We start from the raw sequence: 20,196 nt of genomic DNA on the forward strand, positions 1-20,196 counted from the left end.
ACTGGGGTACAGGCCAGATGCACGGGAGGGTGAGAGGATTCACCAGAGACAGAGCGGGGAACAGAACAGGCAGACTGACTGAAGTACACTGCTGAGGGGAGCAGCGGGCGAGACAGGAGAGGTCTGCCGTGCCATGTGGGACCCTCGCCGGCTGGGATCGAACTGGAGCTGCAGAGGCTGCGGACAGCTTCCCAGCGCTGCACTCAACCGCCTGCGCCACCAGGGGAGGCCCTGTAATTAACTTTCTGTATGCCTAATTAGATTCTGTTGAGTCTTGGATTTAGACTTTTAGGGTGAATCTAAAAAGATCTACTCCTGGATTATATTACTGGTAATCTTTCCAGGGCTTCAGCTGAATGCCTGGAATGTGCAGCAAAGTTTGCTCATAACATGAACATCTCTCAGTACTATTTGACCTCCATAATTTCTGTTGAGCTCCCCGTCTCCCAGTCTTTGTTCTGTGCCAGGCATTATTGCCCTGCACACAAGTGACTTTATAGTTGGCCAAAGAGTCAAGAGATCTCGTAGGCAGATTTTTAGGGATTTTTCTCTTTATAGATCCTTTCTCAGACCCTGTTCTCAGATTTCTATCCCTTAGCAGTTATGAATTCTGATTCTGTTTCCTCTGTTCAGAGACACCACTGGCATCCCCTTGACTCCCATCTTGGTGCCATGGTTTGGAAAGTGCTCCCAGTTAGAAATCTGGCTTGGATTTGATGTGTATTCCATTTGTTCTGCATCTCAAGATTCCCAACCCTCTGCTGCTTCTCATGCCTAAAAGAACAGTTTGATATATTTGTCCAGTTGTGTAATGAATTATGATAGGGGAGTAAATCTGATAACCATTATTCCCTTTCTCCACTCTTGGAATTTCTGCCAAAGGAATTTAAACTACTCCGATAAGTCAGCTTCAAAATTTGTATGAATGAGTCACATGGCAGTTACAACCAAGAAAAAAGTGAAAAGGAAAAAACTACAAGAAGGGCTGCCTGGTGGCGCAAGGGGTAAAGCACAGCACTGTGAAGCTGTCTGCAGCCACTGCAGCACAAATTTGATCCAAGGGCAAGGAGCTACCCACATGGCACAGCAGACCTCTCCTGTCTTGCCACTGCTCCCCTCAGCAGTGTATTTCAGTCAATCTGCCTGTTCTGTTCCCCACACTCACTCTGGTGAATCCTTTCACCCCCCGCACCTCTAGCCTGTACCCCAGCTCTTGTATGCATAAATAAATAAATATTTAAAAAAAAAAAAGAAAGAAAAAACTATAAGAAGCTTGTTTAGGCAGCTCTAAGAATATAATATAAAGCTGTAGAAATTAAAATATGATGATAATGGTGCAGGATTAAGAAACTAAGTCATGAAAAGTGCAGAAGCAGATCCATATATATTTTATGGTAAGGATGGTATTTTCATTCAATGGGAACATAGATGGACTATTTAAGATAATTCGATTTCTATTTGGGAAAATGTAAAGTGGGATCAGTACTCCCAGAGGAAATGTAAAGCTCCTAGAGGGTTTTAATCAGAAAGCTTTGATTTCAGATTCAGGATCACATGTGTTGTTTGTGTAGAATGGGAGATGGCCGGACACATTATGTTTTGAAGAGACATGACCTGAGAATGGATTGGAATATGGAAAAGCAGAGGAGAAAGAAAAGTCAATTATGACTCCTAGGTTTCAGGCTTGAGAATCCACTTACTAAGAAAAAGGAGCATAGGGAAAGGAATGATTTGGAAAGGGAGATGAGTTCAGATTTGGACCAGTACTCAGCTGGAGTTGTCTCCTGGGTATCCAAGAGGAAACGCCTGTTGTACTTGTGGGTGGAGATCCCAGCAGAAATGTCTGGCCATATAAATGGTGACTGACCCAACAAAATGAGCGTATGATGGCATACTTAAATTTTTTCTAGCTCCCTTTCCTCTGCTTTTGGTCTTTCACTAGTTGCAGGAATAAAGCCTATTAACTGCAGTCAATGGATGGTTTCGCTTCTAATGATGACCAGCACTTTAAAAAAACATAAAAAAACATTTTGCTTGTTGCCTTGAACTTCGCCTTCAGCATGTAAACAAAATTCTAAGCGAATTCTGAGACTGCCATTTTTTGTAATGTTTCTATGAAAGGTTTAGGTCTGAAAGTGATCCAAATCCTCTTATTATACAAATAGAAAACAGTGGCCAGGATGGTTGTAAGTTTCACAAGGTTACATGGCTGAGCAGATGCAGAATTGGCTGTAGAATTCAGGACTCTGTACTGACTGGGCAAACTAATTTTACTCTTTTTATGCTTCCTTCTCCTCTGAAGAGCTCTTGGCTTCAGAGCACTTCTTACTAATGATTTGTTCCTTAAGGGGCATGGAATAATACCTACTGTGTTTGGTCTTGAAGTTCTGAGGGCTGGAAATTTTTTTATAGAATATTTGTTTTTATAAATATTTGTTCTAGTGATAAAAAGTACCCAAAGAAAAATTTTAATTTTTATAAAGCAATTTAAAACTTCTCATCGTTCATTCACTCCTTTGACTCCTAATGAATAGAATAACTCAGTAACTGTGCATATACACATACAATTTTACTTACAATTTCAGGAACTCTATAGATTCTAAGTTAAAGGACTTCCATATTATAACTTGGGCTACTCTCAAGGATGTGTGAAGCTGTTTTCTAGAAAAAAGTTTGAGAGTTTCCTCATTTTCTCAAATGAGCACCAATATGTTTTAAGGGATTGAACAGTAGTTCAATTAACTTCCCAAATGCCTTAGCAGACAGTCTGTGTCTGCTGATCCATTAGTCACTCTTGACTGATGTAATATCCATCTTGGTAACACACTCTCTGAAATTTTTAAAAGGTGGTTGGGTAGTGTTAGAGAGTTAAGAACCTGTTAATGTCTCAGTAGAGATTGTATAACTTCTCAACATTCTTATAATGAGTAACTCAGATGTCACTTGAACACTGACAAAGAAAGGTCTATCTTTTCTGATGAAAATCAGGGTAAAGAAAAGCCTTTTTAATTGGTGCTAATCAATTTTTGATGTAATCTAATTTGGAAAGTGTGGAGAAGACACATTCTTCTTCACTTTCTATCCTTCCAAAGGAAAAAATTATTATACAGATGACATATGCAGGGGTTGTGATGTGTGTCCTGTCCATGGAAGGGAGACAATCTGAACCCTAAGTTTCTCTTTGGCCTTGTTGTGCCTCCTTCTGGCACAAACTTCTTTCCCATCACCTCCTCCACTTTCCATTTCTTTAATGAAGGGAAATTTCTTCCAGGCTATAGCCCTTCCTGTTTAGGATGAATTTCTAGCTGGATGAGCTACCTCCTTTGTTCTCACTCACAGCTTTAAAAAAAAAAAAAAGTCCTGCTTCTTCCATGGAATTTCTGGGGACACATTGGTACCTTTTTTGTTATAAAGTCTTTTCTTACTACCTAAAATTGTACATTCTTGAATGAATCCCTAATGACTATCTCCCTCATAAAATCCTCAGGGACACTGACAGCACACACAGATTTTTATTAAAGGGTACTCTAGTGGCTAGCCAGTCAGACCTAATCACATAGCCTCAGAGCATTGCCTCATGGTTCCCTCCACTTTAGAGCTGTCGGTGGTTACAAAAAGCCACACAGCACTGTTTGTATACTAAATAATTTGACCAGTAGAAGAAAGTTTACTTTTTTGTCAGAGACTTGAGGAGAGTGGATGGGAGGTTTGACTGAAGAGCCACACTGCCTGGTTTACATCTTTCAGGCTGTGTGATCGTGCAATTGCTGAACTTTATCAGCCTGTTTATTCATCTGGAAATTGAGGCTAGCAGTAGCACCTTTTTTGTAGGATTATTTTGGAAGCATTAAATGAGTTGCAATAGGTAGCGTTCTAGGTCATAAATACACAACAATTCTAGGCAAAATAAAGATAATGACCAATTATGTTATAGGGTATTTTTGTACTTTGTTTTTAGTATGATCATTCCGTTTTATTACTTTTTTCACCATTGTCTTCCTAAAATTAAAAATCAAGTTATCTCTTAGAGATAGTGTTATCTGAAATATTCACATTAAGTAATTGTTTAGAAAGACAGCTAATTAAAACAACACAATTTTATTCCTTGGATTAGTTGTTTACAATTATTGTGCAAAGTTTATTTTCATGCAGGTAATGAGTAAGTTTTTCTTCCCCAGCCCCATGGACAATGTAAAATAAGTTTCATCTGTTTGAGCATTTCTGTAATACCATCCTTCATAATTGAATGTTCCTCACAGATTTCCTGGAGGAAAAGATTAATAAAATATTATGTTATTCTAAAATCAAGCTGAACTACCCAGCATGGAAGAGACTTCCTTGCAATGTTATTTTCTTGAATCTTTAAAGATTGTTTCACATAGAACTTAATTATGCATCTATGTCTTTTTTTCCCCCTTGTTAATGTGGTGAGTCCATAAATGCCAGATTCAAAGTTTCCGTCAGAAAGAATTATTTTTAGGTCAGCCTTAAAAACAGAGAGGGAAGTGTGAGAACTGAAGAAAAAAAACAAAACCCTTCAATTTATAATCTACACCCTTAATGGATGATTTCTATAGTAACCTGATTGTAGAGGTAAACTACAAATGAAATTGAGACAATATCAATCTGTGGCCTAAATCTGCTCTTTTGGGTTTTTATTATTGATAAAATGTTAATAACAAAAATACCATTCATAGGTCCCAGTAGCATGAAAATCTTTGTTTTCTTCTTGGTCTCCTGCCCCTTTATCTATTTTAAGAAGACACTTGGGGGTGGGGGAACAACCTTAGAAAGGATCATAAAGGAAGAAATAAAATGTTAATAACAAAAATACCATTCATAGGTCCCAGTAGCATGAAAATCTTTGTTTTCTTCTTGGTCTCCTGCCCCTTTATCTATTTTAAGAAGACACTTGGGGGTGGGGGAACAACCTTAGAAAGGATCATAAAGGAAGAAATAACATAAAAGCAATAGACAAGATGTCTGAGAATTTTCTCACTTGTTTTTAATGGGAGATATGGATGATAGGTGTGTCCATGAAGGAACTTAAGTTCTCTTTAAATGACTTGTCCTTGTTCAGTCCATTGGCACTCTCAGATCCTCTCAGATCTTTTCAAGTCCAGGAAGCTATAGGCCTGGGGCATTGGTTCTATTTTTTTTTAAATGATATTTAATTTTAATCCTAAAAACACACCATACCTTTTCTTAAAACACCTTCATTACAGGACCTCCCCGGTGGTGCAGCGGGTTGACCGCAGTGCTATGAAGCTGTCCACAGCTTCTGCAGTGTGGATTAGAGCCCGGCCAGCCAGCAAGATACCCACATGGTGTGGCAGACCTCTCCTGTCTCGCCCACTGCTTCCCTCAGCAGTGTATTTCAGTCAGTCTGCCTGTTCTGCTCCCCACTCTGTCTCTCGTGAATCCTCTCACCCTCCCATGCCTCTGGCATGTACCCCAGCTCTTATATAAAAATAAATAAATCTTTTTAAAAAATTATTAAAAAAAGCCACCTTCATTACAGGGTTGGTTCCAGGATGAGTAGTAAGGGTCATACAGATTAACACTGGCAAAAAAAAAGACATATATAAAAGAAAAAAAGAGTACTTTAAAGAAAACACAAGGTACTTGACTTGGAATGAATGCAGAGTTGAATCAAAGACCTAGAACACATGCCATAAAACTAAATTATTTTAAAAAAAGGAAAAAAGAAACTTGGTTAGTCCATATGCTGTATTTTGTTGGATTTTTCAACGGTCTGTCAGTGTCGTTTGTAATGCTTGTTTTCATTGGAGGGAGGATGGAAGGAGAATGTGATTTTGCTTCATTCGATGGTAATGGTGGCGTCTGGTATTTAGTATGTTCAGCCTGACTTGCATGCTGGTGGTGCTGATGGCAGCTGCTCACAAAACCAATCTTCTTTCTTGTTCTTTTCAGATTTTCGCCTGATGGAAGACTAATTGTATCTTGTAGTGAGGATAAAACTATTAAAATTTGGGATACCACCAATAAACAGTGTGTTAATAACTTCTCAGATTCTGTAGGGTAAGCCTTTCTATTTGTGCATTTATATGGGTTGGTATACTGAGACAATTATTAAATTTCAAATAAACGAAATGGAGTGAAGAAATCTACATATTAGACTACCTTCCTCTTTCTTCTTAGGTTTGCAAATTTTGTGGATTTTAACCCCAATGGTACATGCATAGCTTCAGCAGGCTCTGATCATACTGTGAAAATCTGGGATATAAGATTGAACAAATTACTCCAGCATTATCAAGGTAACACTTTCTGTAACAACAACAAAAAATGAGTTGTTGGATCGGTCTTCCGGGAATCTCTTAAACTGACAGACTATCCTTCTCAGTGGTGTTTAGTCTTTATAATGAGAGGCCTGGACTTATTATCGCTCCTCCCTCCCTGCCTTTGAACTGACGAGAGAGCAGCTGGTACCCACCTCCCCAACAGGTTCACACTGGTTTTATATTAAATCCCTTTCATAACATTTACCATATAGAAGGTAATGTACTAAATTCTCATAACAGCCTTAACCCCTGTTTTAAAGATTGGGAAATTAAAGAAGGTAAAATAATTGCTAAAATAATTGATAGAACTGACTTGATTGGCATTTCTGTTTTTAAAGTACATCAAAGAACAAACTTTGTTGTGTGATACTGCCTCCTATTGGAAGGATGGTGTCCACAATTTTTTTTTTTTAAGATTTATTTATTTATGCATATAAGAAATGGAGTGTAAGCCAGAGGTGGGGGTGATGAGAGGATTCACCAGAGAGAGTGGGGAGCAGAACAGGCAGACTGACTGAAATACACTGCTGAGGGGACCAGCAGGCAAGGCAGGAGAGGTCTGCTGTGCCATATGGGTTGCTCCCTGGCCGGCAGGGAATCGAACTCATGCTGCAGTGGCTGGCAATAGCTTGATAGTGTTGTCTTTAACCCTTGTGCCACCAGGGAGGCCCCGTCCAGAAATTTTAATTCTCAAAACAATCTAGCAAGACTATATGTCTCCAGATAAATCTCCACACTTCACCTCTTAGTACCAAGCCACTACCTGGTTATTAAATTTAATTTAAGGGTAGGTTGTGTTATCTCATGTGAGCTGGTAGTGGTAACTGTTGGTTATATTGGTGATATATCTGAAGATTTTATAGTTTTGTGGTTAACAAGGTCACCTTTCCCTGACATACTCTCATTTTTAAAGCTATTCTGTTTTATTAGCTGGGAGCTTAAGCTGTATGATAGTAACTACCGATGTTAGAGAGCTATATGGAATTTTGGTGTGTTGTAGAGACATTATCTCAAGTTGATTCTTGTTTTCAACCTAATATAGCTAACAGGGAAAACGGGGCGTGTTTAGAATTAAGAATTGCCTTCTGAATTTTTTGCTTTTATTTCCTACAAATCAGTTCACAGCGGTGGAGTTAATTGTGTATCATTCCATCCTTCGGGTAACTATCTCATCACTGCTTCTTCAGATGGTACTCTTAAGATTCTGGATCTCTTAGAAGGAAGGCTCATATATACACTTCAAGGACACACGGTATTAACACTAATGTTTTCACTTTTTAAGTAGTATATATTTTAAAGTTTTAATTCATTTTCTTACACATTTTCATTGTTTTCTCAAGTAGAGCACACATTGCTTTCAAAAAATATTTTTGCTCCTAAGGCTATGTTTTTATCCCCCTGAAACAACTCATTTATTGTTATTCTTGTCAAAATCAGTGCATATCTTTCAGTGGCCATTAAATCAGTCCTCCACTGCTGTCCCAATCAGTACGTAGTATAAGTTTGACCGGTTAAATGAGGATGAGTCACTTTTACCCCTTGTGGCTTTCTCCTCATGTGGACACTCACTCACTAGCTCTCACGCCCTCTCGACTCTCTTGCTTCATATACTAATTCGGTGAATTTAACAGAGCTATTTGACAAGTAGAACCCGATCCTTCTGTGTTTTGTTTTGGAAGTGAGTCTGTCCTCACTGTTTTTCTCTAATATTTCTTGTGGGAGGCCTTGTCCAGTCTTGCCTGTCACTGCCCTTGTCCAGTCTTGCCTGTGACTGGGTAGACAAATCTAACTCGTTCTGGAATTCAATTCTAGACAGTCCATTTGCTCACATATAAAGCCACATGTTCTTTTTATGGGCTTTACCAGTAAGAATGAAAGCGTCAATGCTATATTCTTTTGTCTTATTACTCAGTTTGGCTTATAACCCTTTGTGGAAGAGAGGCATGATTTACTGAGCTTGTTCATAGACACTTACAACACAACATGCATATATACATATAATGTGATCAAGAAAAAACTTTTAAAATAATTCTTACTACTTTTATTCTTAGGTAATTATTTACGAGTTCAGTGATCACAAATCATGGGTACTTAAGAGATGATAGATTCAATTCAATAAATATTTATTGAAGCCTAACCAAGTAATTTTGGACAAGTTACCTATTTAAACATGAAATGCTTTGTAAGTGTATAAGCTATTCCTTCTTTCTGGGTAAATATTGAAACTTTTCCTAATACTTTAAGTGTACCCTCTTGAAAAAAAAGATGTTATTTACTTTTAATAAAGTATAAGCAAGTTATGTCCAGAAATAGAATAGGTTTTGTGGTCTAGAGGAGAAAGAGTTCTCTCTACCTTCATAGATCCTGCCTGGCTTCCTGCTTTGCTTTATCATTTGTTTTGCAGCTGAATTAAAATTAAGCAGAAATAGACACTAACCCACTCATATATATGGGTACCCATGGAGTTATACTGAATAAACAGCCAATAACAGTGACTGAGGATTTAAAAGATCTATGGAAGAAGTACAGAATAATAGAAAAGAGAAAATACTATCTTTTATAATATATTTTATAATAATTTCTCTTTTCTATACACCAAGATTAGAGTGTTTCACAGTCTGGATGTGATGGCGTTTATGAAGTTGTAATAACCTCAGTCAGTGGGATGTTCTACTTAAAAAATGCGAGTTGTTGGGCCTCCCTGGTGGCGCAGGGGGTTAAGCACTGCACCATGAAGCAATCCAAAGCCTCTCAGCATGAGTTCAATCCCTGGCAGCCAGGGAGCAACCCACATGGCACAGCATACCTCTCCTATCTCGCCCGCTGCTCCCCTCAGCAGTGTATTTCACTCTGCCTGTTCTGCTCCCCACTCTGTCTCTGGTGAATCCTCTCATCCCCCGCATCTCTGGCCTGTACCCCAGCTCTTGTATGCATAAATAAGTAAATCTTTTAAAAAAAAATGCAAGATGTTTTCCCCCCAAGTTTTCTTGTATAGATGGACGTATATTAAAAAACCATAAAGTACATGTGTGTGTGTGTGTATATATATATATATATATATATATATATATATATATATATATATATATATATATGGCATGGGAGGGTGAGAGGATTCACCAGAGACAGAGCAGGGAACAGAACAGCAGACTGAAGAAATACACTGCTGAGGGGAGCAGCGGGCACGACAGGAGAGGTCTGCAGCACCATGTGGGATTCTGGCTGTCTGGCCAGCCAGGATCGAACCCGCACTGCAGAGGCTACGGATAGCTTCACAGCACGGTATTCAACCTGCTATGCCACCGGGGAGTCCCTATATCTATCTATCTTTTAAAAGATTACTCCTTTATTGTAAGATTTTTATTTTATTTTTATGTAGAACTGGGGTGTAGGCCAGAGGTATGGGGGTAAAAGGATTCACTAGAGACAGAGTGGTGAGCAGGGCAGGCAGAACTACTGAGATATACTGCTGAGGGGAGCAGCAGGTGAGACAGGAGAGGTCTGCTGCGCCTTGTGGGTCAGCTCCCTGGCAGGGGATGAACTCAGGTGTCTTTGCAGTGGGAGGGCTGTCACAGGTGGTAGCTCTGAGACTTAACCTCTAGGCCACCAGGGAGGCCCAAGTACTAATATTTTGGGATGACAAATAATTACTCTTGTCTGGACTGTAAAGTTGACCTTGAGGCTATGCCTCTTGAGACTGTGCTGGGGTAGTCTGGGCCAGTGCCACAGCCATTGCTCAATGTGAAGTTGTCTTTACCTTTCACCCAGATCATTGCAGCAACTTCCTCACTAGCTTCCAGTCACTCATTCTTACTTTAATTCATCATTCTCACAATGGTAATATCAGTTCTCATCCATCACAGCTCTCCTTCTTTGTTCTGCTCTTCAAACTTTTAGTGACTCTGCTGCCTACAATGAGAACTCAATGAAGCTGGTGTAGTCAAGAAATGGTCTTGTTCATACTGTATATTCCCATAACCTACATAGGCATCAGTCATTTTCTGATGCCATCAGTGAGTTGCTAAATAAACTACCGCCAAAAAATCAAAAAATCTTAGCAGACATTCTTACCATACATGTGCAAGCTTTTCTTTAAGAAAAATAGTGTATTTTATTATTTTTATTCATATTTATTCATCATTTAATATCATGTATATATGTTTAATATAACTAGATTAATTCTTTGATTACCTTGAATGCTAGTTGATAGCAACTGGCTCCATGCTATCAGATTTATTGCTTACATAGTCTACATCAATTAGGAATATTAATTAAATGAATTCAGCAAATACTCATAGTCCTCTTGGCCATAAGAAAGTGTCACCAAATACCTCTTTTATCTCCTTTTATTTCTAGGGCCCTGTTTTCACTGTTTCATTTTCAAAAGGGGGAGAGCTATTTTCATCAGGAGGTGCTGACGCACAGGTTTGTAAATCATTTCCTGTTGATTTGGTTAAGGTAAAGGAATCCAATACCTCAGCTAAGATTTCTACAGGCAACTATGTATATATATGCAAGATGTTTATATGTGTTTGCTTTAATCCAGTGCCAGTAAGTCTGTTATCTCAGAGCTGAAGTAGTGCCACTTCAGATCATTTTTGGAACACAAATAGCAGTTATTTTACTTTGCTCATATTTGCGCTTAATTATACATGTGACTGGCACTCAGTACCCAATATTCCTATGGCACTTTCACTTAAATTATTGCCCAATCTTTTATCTGTATATCCTGGTTTTCTTTTAATGGTAAGCTTCTTCAGTATGATAAATAGAAATTGCTTGTGTAGCTAATCTGCATTGATTTAAAATAACAAATGTTATTCATAACCAGATATGTTGAATAAGGTGAATGATCAAGACAAAAATATGTTTGGGGGCTTTATAAAAAAATGAATTTTAATGTAATAAGTTATTTTCTTGACATGTATTTTTAAAATATCAATTCTGTGGTTTGTACATGCATGTCAATGACTGTTAACATGGTTAATTTTTATAGGTCTTACTATGGAAGACTAACTTTGATGAGTTGAATTATAAGGATATTGCTAAAAGAAATCTCAAAAGATTACATTTTGATGCACCACCACATCTTCATGATATCTACCCAAGAACACCACATTTCCATGATGGAAAGATGGATACTGTTGAAGTGAGTGCCTTGTACATAAGTATATATGTGTTTTGAGGTCTTAAGACTCACTACTGTGTAGCATTTTAGAATTTTATATACTGTTCACCCTGTGGTTCCACACCCTTTCCCGAGATCTCCATGTCCACCACCCAACCAGCTGTTTTTTTTCGTTTTGGTTTTCTTACTCTTGGTTTTTTCTGTTACCTCTGGCATTTCTGTTAGTTTCATGGGTGTGTGTGTGTGTGTGTGAGAGAGAGAGAGAGAGTTTTTAAGTTTTTAAAACTTAAGTTTTACAAGTTTCATAATTTTGTTTAATCAAGCCATAGTTAAGGCTTTTTGTCCTAGTTTTTTGTGGTTGTGTTTCTTTTCAGTTCTTTGCTGTAATGTTTGTCCTTTCCAGCTTCCATCTCTCTTTCTGGTTCTAAATAAACTATTTACTGTTGTCCTTTATTCCTTCTTAGGTTACTTACTCTATTGTCTTTTTATTTTTTTACTTCTTTGAAAGGATGCGGTGTAATTTGTTTGTGGTTCATATTTTTTGTGTCCATTTTTATAATTACAGGTATATTTGTTGATGCCATGTGATCACAAATATTCACATAAAATATATATATGAAGTATATTTTAATTTAATTTGAGTTTCCTTTGCTTGTTTTACCCAAGTTGGTTTTATTAACTCTTGGGTATTTTTATTCTCACACCTATTCTACCATATCAAGCATTCCAGGCTGGCTTTCATCAGCAGCACTGCTACTATCCTGGGGTCCACTTAGCCCAGAGAGGTGGGTGGTAGAGGTGGAGTCTGAGTCCAGTCTCCTGGATACCCCCCTGCCTCAATGTTAGAGACTCAAGCTATTTGCTGTGATTTACTGTCAACCACAGGCCATTAAAGGAGGCTGAACTTTCTTGAAAATGTCAACAAGTTGTCTGAGTAGTTCTGTTCTGACAGTGCAGTCAGAAAACAGTAAAACCAGCTGGGTTGCTCTGTAAGAGTAGGTCAAGATGACCCAGAGCATTCAAAGCCACACTCAACACTTAAAAAAAAAATATATTGAAAGCTGACTTTTTACATGAAATTAGATTTCAGTTACATTGTTCAGGATGCTGAGCATGTGGCTAAATTATGTTTGTGACCTTAAGAAACTCAGCTTCTGCTTACCCAGTTTAAATTAGTCTGTAAGCATTCATAGTTGCCTCAATTAAATACAAGACATGACGTATTTGTAAAACACCTTCAGATCCTATCATAGAGTACCAGAGAAATGATAGGATTCTGCATATGAACATTTTTCTTAAAAATCTTTTATAATGAAGCAAGGTTGTAAAATTTTCTGCACATAGAACAGCTTTAATATTACAAATAAATAATGGTTAAATGCTAAATTGATTTTTTTTAAATTTCACATTAATATCAATGCATTTATCTTAGAATCAAAAGATTACTCATTTAAGAATATCACTTCCCTGGTGTTGCCAGGGGTTAAGACGCAACCTAAGAAGCTATCCATGGCCGCTGCAGCACGAGTTCGATCCCTGGCCAGGGAACAACCCACATAGTGCAGCAGACCTCTCCTGACTCGCCCTCTGCTCCCCTTAGCAGTGTATTTCAGTAGATCTGCCTGTTCTGTTCCCCATTGTCTCTAGTAAATCCTCTCACCCCCACACCTCTGGCCTGTACCCCAGTTCTTGTATGCATAAATAAAATAAATCTTTAAAATAAATAAATAAATAAAAATATCATTTAGAATTTGTTCTCTGTTCATTTCTGATTATTAAATTTTACTTTGAAATATTAAATCAGGTGGGCTTTTTTTTTTTTCCAAAGCTTTGTGCAAGATCAGCTTTATATATGTTACTTTGGAATTACTTGAAAACTAAAAAAACTTTGAGGTCAGAATTCATGATAAAATGATTAAAAAAAGAGGTATTACTAAGAGATGTAGAATAAATGGCATCTAAATGATCTAATTTCCTTAATGTTCTCTCTCTCTCTTTTTTTTAAAGATTTATTTATTTATGCATATAAGAACTGGGGTACAAGCCAGAGGTGTAGGGGGTGAGAGGATTCACCAGAGACACAGAACAGTTGGATTGACTGAAATATACTGCTGAGGGGAACAGCAGGCGAGACAGGAGGGGTCTGCTATGCCATGTGGGTAGCTCCCTGTCTGGGGATTGAACTCGTGCTGCAGTGGCTGCATATCGCTTCATAGGCTGTGTCTTAACCCCTTGCACCACCAGGGAGGCCCCCTAATGTTCTCTTTTTTTTGCAGTAGCTATGAGCATTTCATTTCTGAGTTTGAAGTAATATAGTATTTCTATGATTTGTATTATATTGTGTTTCTGTGAGACTGATTTGAATTGCATAATCTCAATCTTGAAATTGACTTTTTGCTAAAACCACCTTTTTGCCTGCCTTAATAGCTCCATTTGTTTGAAGGTGGGATACCTTGCAGAGTCTTAGATGTTGGGTACCTGCTGACTATATATAAATTACTAGTTCCTACATGGATAGAATGATAGCAAGATTGCTTTTAGAATAAATGAAAGAAGGGGTGAAGCACAAACTCCTTACACTAGATGTGTGAAACAGACCCTTCCTATGTCCGTTCTACTGACCTAACTGCAGATCCTTGGTGGAGCTAGTTATGTTAACTGTATCTTCTTCAGATTGTCATCAGTTAAATAGTACTGTCCTGTCCCCAAACTAAACCAAACTTTCCCTTGAAGAGAATGTGTGTGCACGACACTTTTCTCCTGAACAGTTCTTCACTCTCTTTCATATTTTGATGGGAGACAATAGAGCTGTTCTAAGGATGGTGATAGATCTTGGTAACAAGATCTTGGTAACAAGTTATCCCAGGAGAATTACAGAATATTGTGGGATGGGATTATGGCTAGTTAGGTACAGCAAATTTAGTAATAAAATAATTGTTCTGTTGTTTAATTTTATATGGTCATTTGAGATTACCGCAGTTTATCAATTGCATAAGAAATTTTGTATGATATTTAGCAAAAAGGAAAACTCCTCTAGTTTAACCAAATAATTACATAATAATATTTTGTGGTTGTCTGGCCACAATTCTTTGTTGAAAGCCACAAGTGATCAATTTAAGTCCTTAAGTCTTCAGTTGGGTTTTTATCTCAATCTCAATAAGCATTATTATTTACAATAAAAAAAGTCTACTTTTCCACAAATTTTGTAATCTAGTTCTAGCAGTGGTATATGTCTATATTGTTTTGGTCCTCAATACATATTATTTAAAGATTATATGGTAATAGTAGTAATATCTAATATATATACCTTATATACTTTATATACTTTAAAATATTAAATCCTCCTTAAAACTCTAGGGTGATACCATTTTTTAATCCCATGAGAAACTAAAGCACATGTGAGCTGAATCTTTAAGCGAGTAAGTGACAGCACTAGAATTTCAAGCCAGGCACTCTGGTTCCAGTCTATACTTTTAACTATTTTGCTATAATGCTTCAATATAATCAAAACTAAATTTCATCCTATTAACAGATAATAATTATCTAGGTGCTAGACATTGTACCAGCTTTACAATATGCAACAGTGAACAAGATGAGCATACTCTTTAGCCCTCAGTATTTGCTAGTAACAGTTTTTATTTTATTTTATTTTTTACATCACTGTTCATTTTTAAACAATATTTGCTTCCCCCACCCCCTCAGGTGTAGTTCTCATAGAGTTTCCTTCACCAGTACACCTGTGCACCATCACCTCAGTCCCCTGTGCTCCTCCCTCCCTCCTTCCCTCTGATCCCTCTCCCTCCTCCTCCCCAGCAGGGTGTCTCTGATTTATAATTGTCTGTTTTTGCTTTGTTGTGCTTTGTACTGTTATTATTTTTTTACACTGATGTCTTATTTGGTTCCCCTATATTCCTGCTAGAAGTGAAACCATGTGATATTTGTCTTTTTCCTTCTGCCTTATTTCACTGAGCATAATTCTTTCTCGCTCCATCCTCAGTATAATGGATTTGCGGAACCTCAGAGAGGGATGGTAGCTGGGAGCTGGTATAGACTAACTTCTCTCCGAGGCACAAATCCCTCAATTATAAGTCCTGGTTCCGTGATGGAGAACTTAGCCTCTCGCAGAGCAGTCTACTTCATTTCAAGGCAACCATTGTTACTAAAGGGCTCTTCCCTTTAATAAGATGGGGAACTGGAAGGTACTGTTTGTATACCTAGAGGTTAGCTAGGAAAGAACGTAACTCGGCATGTTAACTCCCTCAGTATATCTGCATTATGGAAAAGACTGTAAAACTTTGTAAGAATTTTCCACCCCTTTGAATGTCTATGGCAGATACTTATGCCACGTTGCAGTAAAATACTATTAGTTACACCAAGAGTTGGCCAATTTGTAGAATTGTAGAATTCAAGGGTTTTTCTATGACGTGTGATTTAGATTTTTCAGTAGTTCCAATTTCAGATGATAAATGTGGATTTTGTTTTTCCTAAGTAAATAATCTCACATCTACACTAGGTGGCAGTAGACAAGCAAGAATAAAATGTCTGCAAGAAAACTCTTTGGACAGCTAGCCTAAGATTGAAAGGAAAGTGAGATACCCTCTGGTTTCTTATCTTTGCTTTTGGTCTGTACTCAGAGCTGATCAGAAGAGTCTTCGTTCTGCTCCTTGGAATGACCAGAAACAAAGGTGCTGGCAAACTGAGCAGATAGTGCTTTGTCCTCACCTGGTACAATTCTAATCCCTTCTTCACGGTAGCACAAGAATTACTTGGCATGTATTTGCCATGTATATACCTCCTCCTCGTATACATTTTGTGTTAATTATATTCTTAATATTTATGTTAATATTTCTAAGTTATATCCATCAAACATGATAAGAGCTTTGAAAATCATCCCAATGCTTTTACCATGGGTTTAGGGCTTATCACCACAGCCCCAAACTATTGTAGCCATGTCCTCACTGCTAAACCTGCATTATTCTTGATCCCCTAGATGTGTCTGTCAGATTAGTTTTTCTGAAGCACGTTTTGGCCTCCAGTTTTTCTATGCCTTCTCATGTTCCTTCATCCTTCAGAATTTGACCCTTGCCAACCTCTCTTATTGCTACTGTTTGTGAAAGTATCAGGTCAGCTTTCTGCCTTTCCAAGTGAGAGATAGAGCTCAGGAATGCTCTCTAGCACATCTCTCTCTGTTTATGTTTTCTAAGCCCTCCCCGCTTTTTTTTTTTAAGATCCATCTTAAGTTCTTCTTTCTCCATAAGAAGCCTCTCTCCACTGTGTTGCTTAGTCTACAGTCTGGAGTTTTTCTCTACATCTATTGTTGGTATTGTACATCTGATACAAGGTTCTCTTATCTTTGTTGCACTTTATTTATGTCTTTTTATTCATAATGTTTAATAAATGTTTGGCAATGTGGATTTTTTTTTTTTTTTTTTTTTTTTTGGTATTTTCAAATTCTGAAATAACCTTCCGGAGAGGTTCTAGTTAATCTCCATTCTGGTTAATTATTCCCTTTGTTTTTCTTTCTAATTTTTGTATATACACTTAAATCTGTAATTAGACATTTAATCATGGATGTCTTTGAACTTGATATAAGGGAATTAAAGAATATATTTTCCTATAACTTACTTTTTCATTTAATATTTAAATCCTGCGATTCTTATATATGGATTCTGACTTCAGCATTCATATGCAATTGCTCAGAGTTGTATTTCATTCATTTTCAATTCCATTGACTTTATCACAGCAGCATTTACCATAGTAGTAATAACCATGTATCTATTCTACTGTTGGTAAACATTTGGGGGATTTCTGGGTGTATATGTGTGTGTGGGGGTGTTACAACAATGCCGCTATAAATGTCAGCATTATGGAGCTTCCTAGTTTTGCAATCTAACATATTAAGTGATATTTTGCTTTAATTGTGTAATCTCTTCACATGTTATGTGCTAGGTTTTCTCTTTTATAATACTGTTCTTGGAATTGCTGTCCCTTCACTTTGATTTGTAGATTTTTCTAATGTATTTTGCATATTTGTCCTTTCTTAGTTTTAAAAATCATGACATCTCCTGTTCTTGATTTAATTGCTAATTTATTGGTAACCATTGGTTAAACAGAAATCTTTAATTTTGGTATAATCAGATGCATCAATTTTTTTTTGCCTAACGATTTTTCTCATAGTTTTTGTTTAAGATGCTCTTTTCAACCTTATATCACAAAGATATTAACTTTATAGTTTTAACATGATCATTTAGGTTTCTAATTTATCTGCTTTCATTTTCGTGCATGAGATCCATATAATGAACCAGTTCTCTCTTAGATAAATCATCTTTCTCTATTGATTTATGTACCTTGTCTTTCATATTTATGTTCCATATGTAATAGGACTCTACTAATGACTTCTTTATTGTACACCTTTCTACTTACGTCTTCTTTAGTGTCTTTACATGAGTTTTATTCTTTTTTCCCCCATAATGTATCTTTGTATGTTTATTCTAATGTATTTTATTTTTTTATGGCATTGTAAGTGATGTCTTTCTAAAATTTCCATTTGCTGTGTACTGAAGTGCAGAAATGCAATTGATTTTGTATATTGATTTTGGATATGGTAAATTCTCTTACTAGTTCTAATGATTTGGCAGTAGATTCTTTGGGTTTTTTCATAGGTAATTATATATGAATAGAAATTTTACTTCTGTTACAATTGTTACAGCTTAATACCTTTTATTCCCTTTTCTTAATGAACTGGCTAGCATTTTTTCTGTATCTTCTGAGGAGGGTCATTTTATTTTTAGAAAGTCTCTTTCTAGATGAATCACTTTGATTTTGTAATATAAAAACAGATTTTTATTCTGGGATAAATTTAGCTTGGTCATGATGATTTTTTACACATTGATAGACTAATAATTGTTCCATTTTTTGCATCCTTGTTAATATATGTACCAATATATCTCCCGCCACCAATATATTTTAATTTTAGAATATATTAGGAAGCGCCCTCTAGGTTATACAAATAGCATTCAGGGTTTTTTTTCTAATAAAAAAATCTAATATTTACTTTTTAAATATATATGCACAGATTAATCCCAAACTTGAAGTGATTGATTTGCAGACCGCCTCTCCCCCAGTCGTGGACATCTTTTCTTTTGATTCTGGATTGGTAAGTTTTCCTTGACATTTAAGTGTCGTTTAACTAGTTGGCACAAACCATTTTCCTTAAAAAGTACATGAAAGTGGAAATAAAAAGTGAGCTAAATAGCCTAACATTTTAGCGTGGAGTAAGCGTAGTACAAAGAAGTCATTTTTACAGCACTTCTAAATAGCCACATGGGGGAGCAGCATCACTTCCAGAAAAGCCTTCTACCCGAGCAACCCTGAGCTCCCTCTAATCCATAGTCACTGTCTCATCTCCTATGAAGGTGCCACCCAGGTGGCATTTCACTTGCTGTCCTGGAACACATTTCCTTCTTTGTAAATTACCTTTCAGAATATTAAACACACTTCCAGTTTTCTCTTTAGAAGCTGTTAGAAAAATTTCCCTTTGTTAATCCAGATGCATTATATAGAAATTAAAGAAGTATTTTTAATACTTGGAATTTGGTTTAGGTACTAATTTTGTTTACATTACGTGCATGTATTTATTTACTCACTGTATCCAAAATCTTCAAAGATTGAGGGTTTCAGCCTTTCACATTGAGTGTTTGTCTTTTCAAGGCAGATCATTGCTGCTGTCAGTGATATGAGTTGTAAGAACGAATGTGGGGAATAATGTGGCTTTTGGTGGTAACATTTGTGATGGTATTAGTATTGCTAATATTTTGGGTAAATTACTACTGCATGGCAAGAAAAAAAACAAGCAAAAACCTTGACCCAATGACTTTCCAAACTTCCCAGTAGATCTTAAAAACTATATTTATTATAAAGGAATTTTGTACAGCGCTAGGTCACCTTGAGTCTATCCTGTACCAGAAAGAACTCTAATTATTAAAGGATTTTTTTAGAGTTAATCCCAAACAGGAGACACCTACATTACTCATTAGACATTCCAATTATGAGAATTCAGCTGTCAACCAAGGGGCTGGTTGTCAAAGGGATGTCCAGGATTCATGGGTGACAAGGACTTCTAGGTAATCTGTGTCCTTTTCTCCTACAGTGTTCATGTCTATAAAATAACCCTACTCACATTTCTGCATTCATAAAGTACTTATGAAATGGAAAAAAAAACCTATACATCTACTTCTTTTTCTTTTTTTTTTTAAAGATTACTTATGCATACAAGAACTGGGGTACAGGCCAGAAGTGTGAGGGGTGAGAGGATTCACCAGAGACAGAGGGGGGAGCAAAACAGGTAGATCTACTGAAATACTCTACAGAGGGGAGCAGCGGGCGAGTCAGGAAAGGTCTGCTGCACCTTGTGGGTTGCTCCCTGGCTGGGGATCGAACTTGTGCTGCATTGGCTGCGGATGGCTTCATAGGTTGTGTCTTAACCCCTTGCACCACCAGGGAGGCCCCTGTACATCTATTTATTGCCACAGTCCTTGACTTATAATAGGTGCTTAATATATTTATCTTCAATAAATTGTTCATAAGACATGCTGTTGAAACCTATAAATTTGAGCATTTTGGATTTTCGCTCCTGTAGCGAGAGGAAAAAAAATATAGGTGGTTTTTTGAGATGTTTTGCCTTCTTATAGACTAAAGTTGGGTGTTTGTGGCTTGGAAGATACATAGATTATCAAAGATCTGTCGTCCACACTTTGAGACTCACTT

The 20,196-nt window shown here is 37.1% G+C and overlaps 1 protein-coding gene across 3 annotated transcripts in view; it reads left to right on the top strand.

Moving 5' to 3' along the window:
* POC1B (POC1 centriolar protein B) overlaps nt 1-20,196 on the top strand; it is a 72,077-nt gene that overhangs the window by 26,615 nt on the left and 25,266 nt on the right. For all 3 annotated transcript variants that reach the window (XM_037513894.2, XM_037513895.2, XM_037513896.2), the window contains exons 5-10: nt 5,935-6,042; nt 6,163-6,278; nt 7,421-7,554; nt 10,659-10,727; nt 11,299-11,451; nt 18,506-18,586. In XM_037513894.2, the coding sequence (XP_037369791.1) occupies nt 5,935-6,042; nt 6,163-6,278; nt 7,421-7,554; nt 10,659-10,727; nt 11,299-11,451; nt 18,506-18,586 (661 nt within the window). The remainder of the gene's footprint in view (nt 1-5,934; nt 6,043-6,162; nt 6,279-7,420; nt 7,555-10,658; nt 10,728-11,298; nt 11,452-18,505; nt 18,587-20,196) is intronic.

The sequence above is a fragment of the Talpa occidentalis genome, unplaced genomic scaffold (genome assembly GCF_014898055.3).
Source record: "Talpa occidentalis isolate TD23 unplaced genomic scaffold, MPIMG_talOcc4v2.1 talOcc4.16, whole genome shotgun sequence".
NCBI lineage: Eukaryota > Metazoa > Chordata > Mammalia > Eulipotyphla > Talpidae > Talpa > Talpa occidentalis.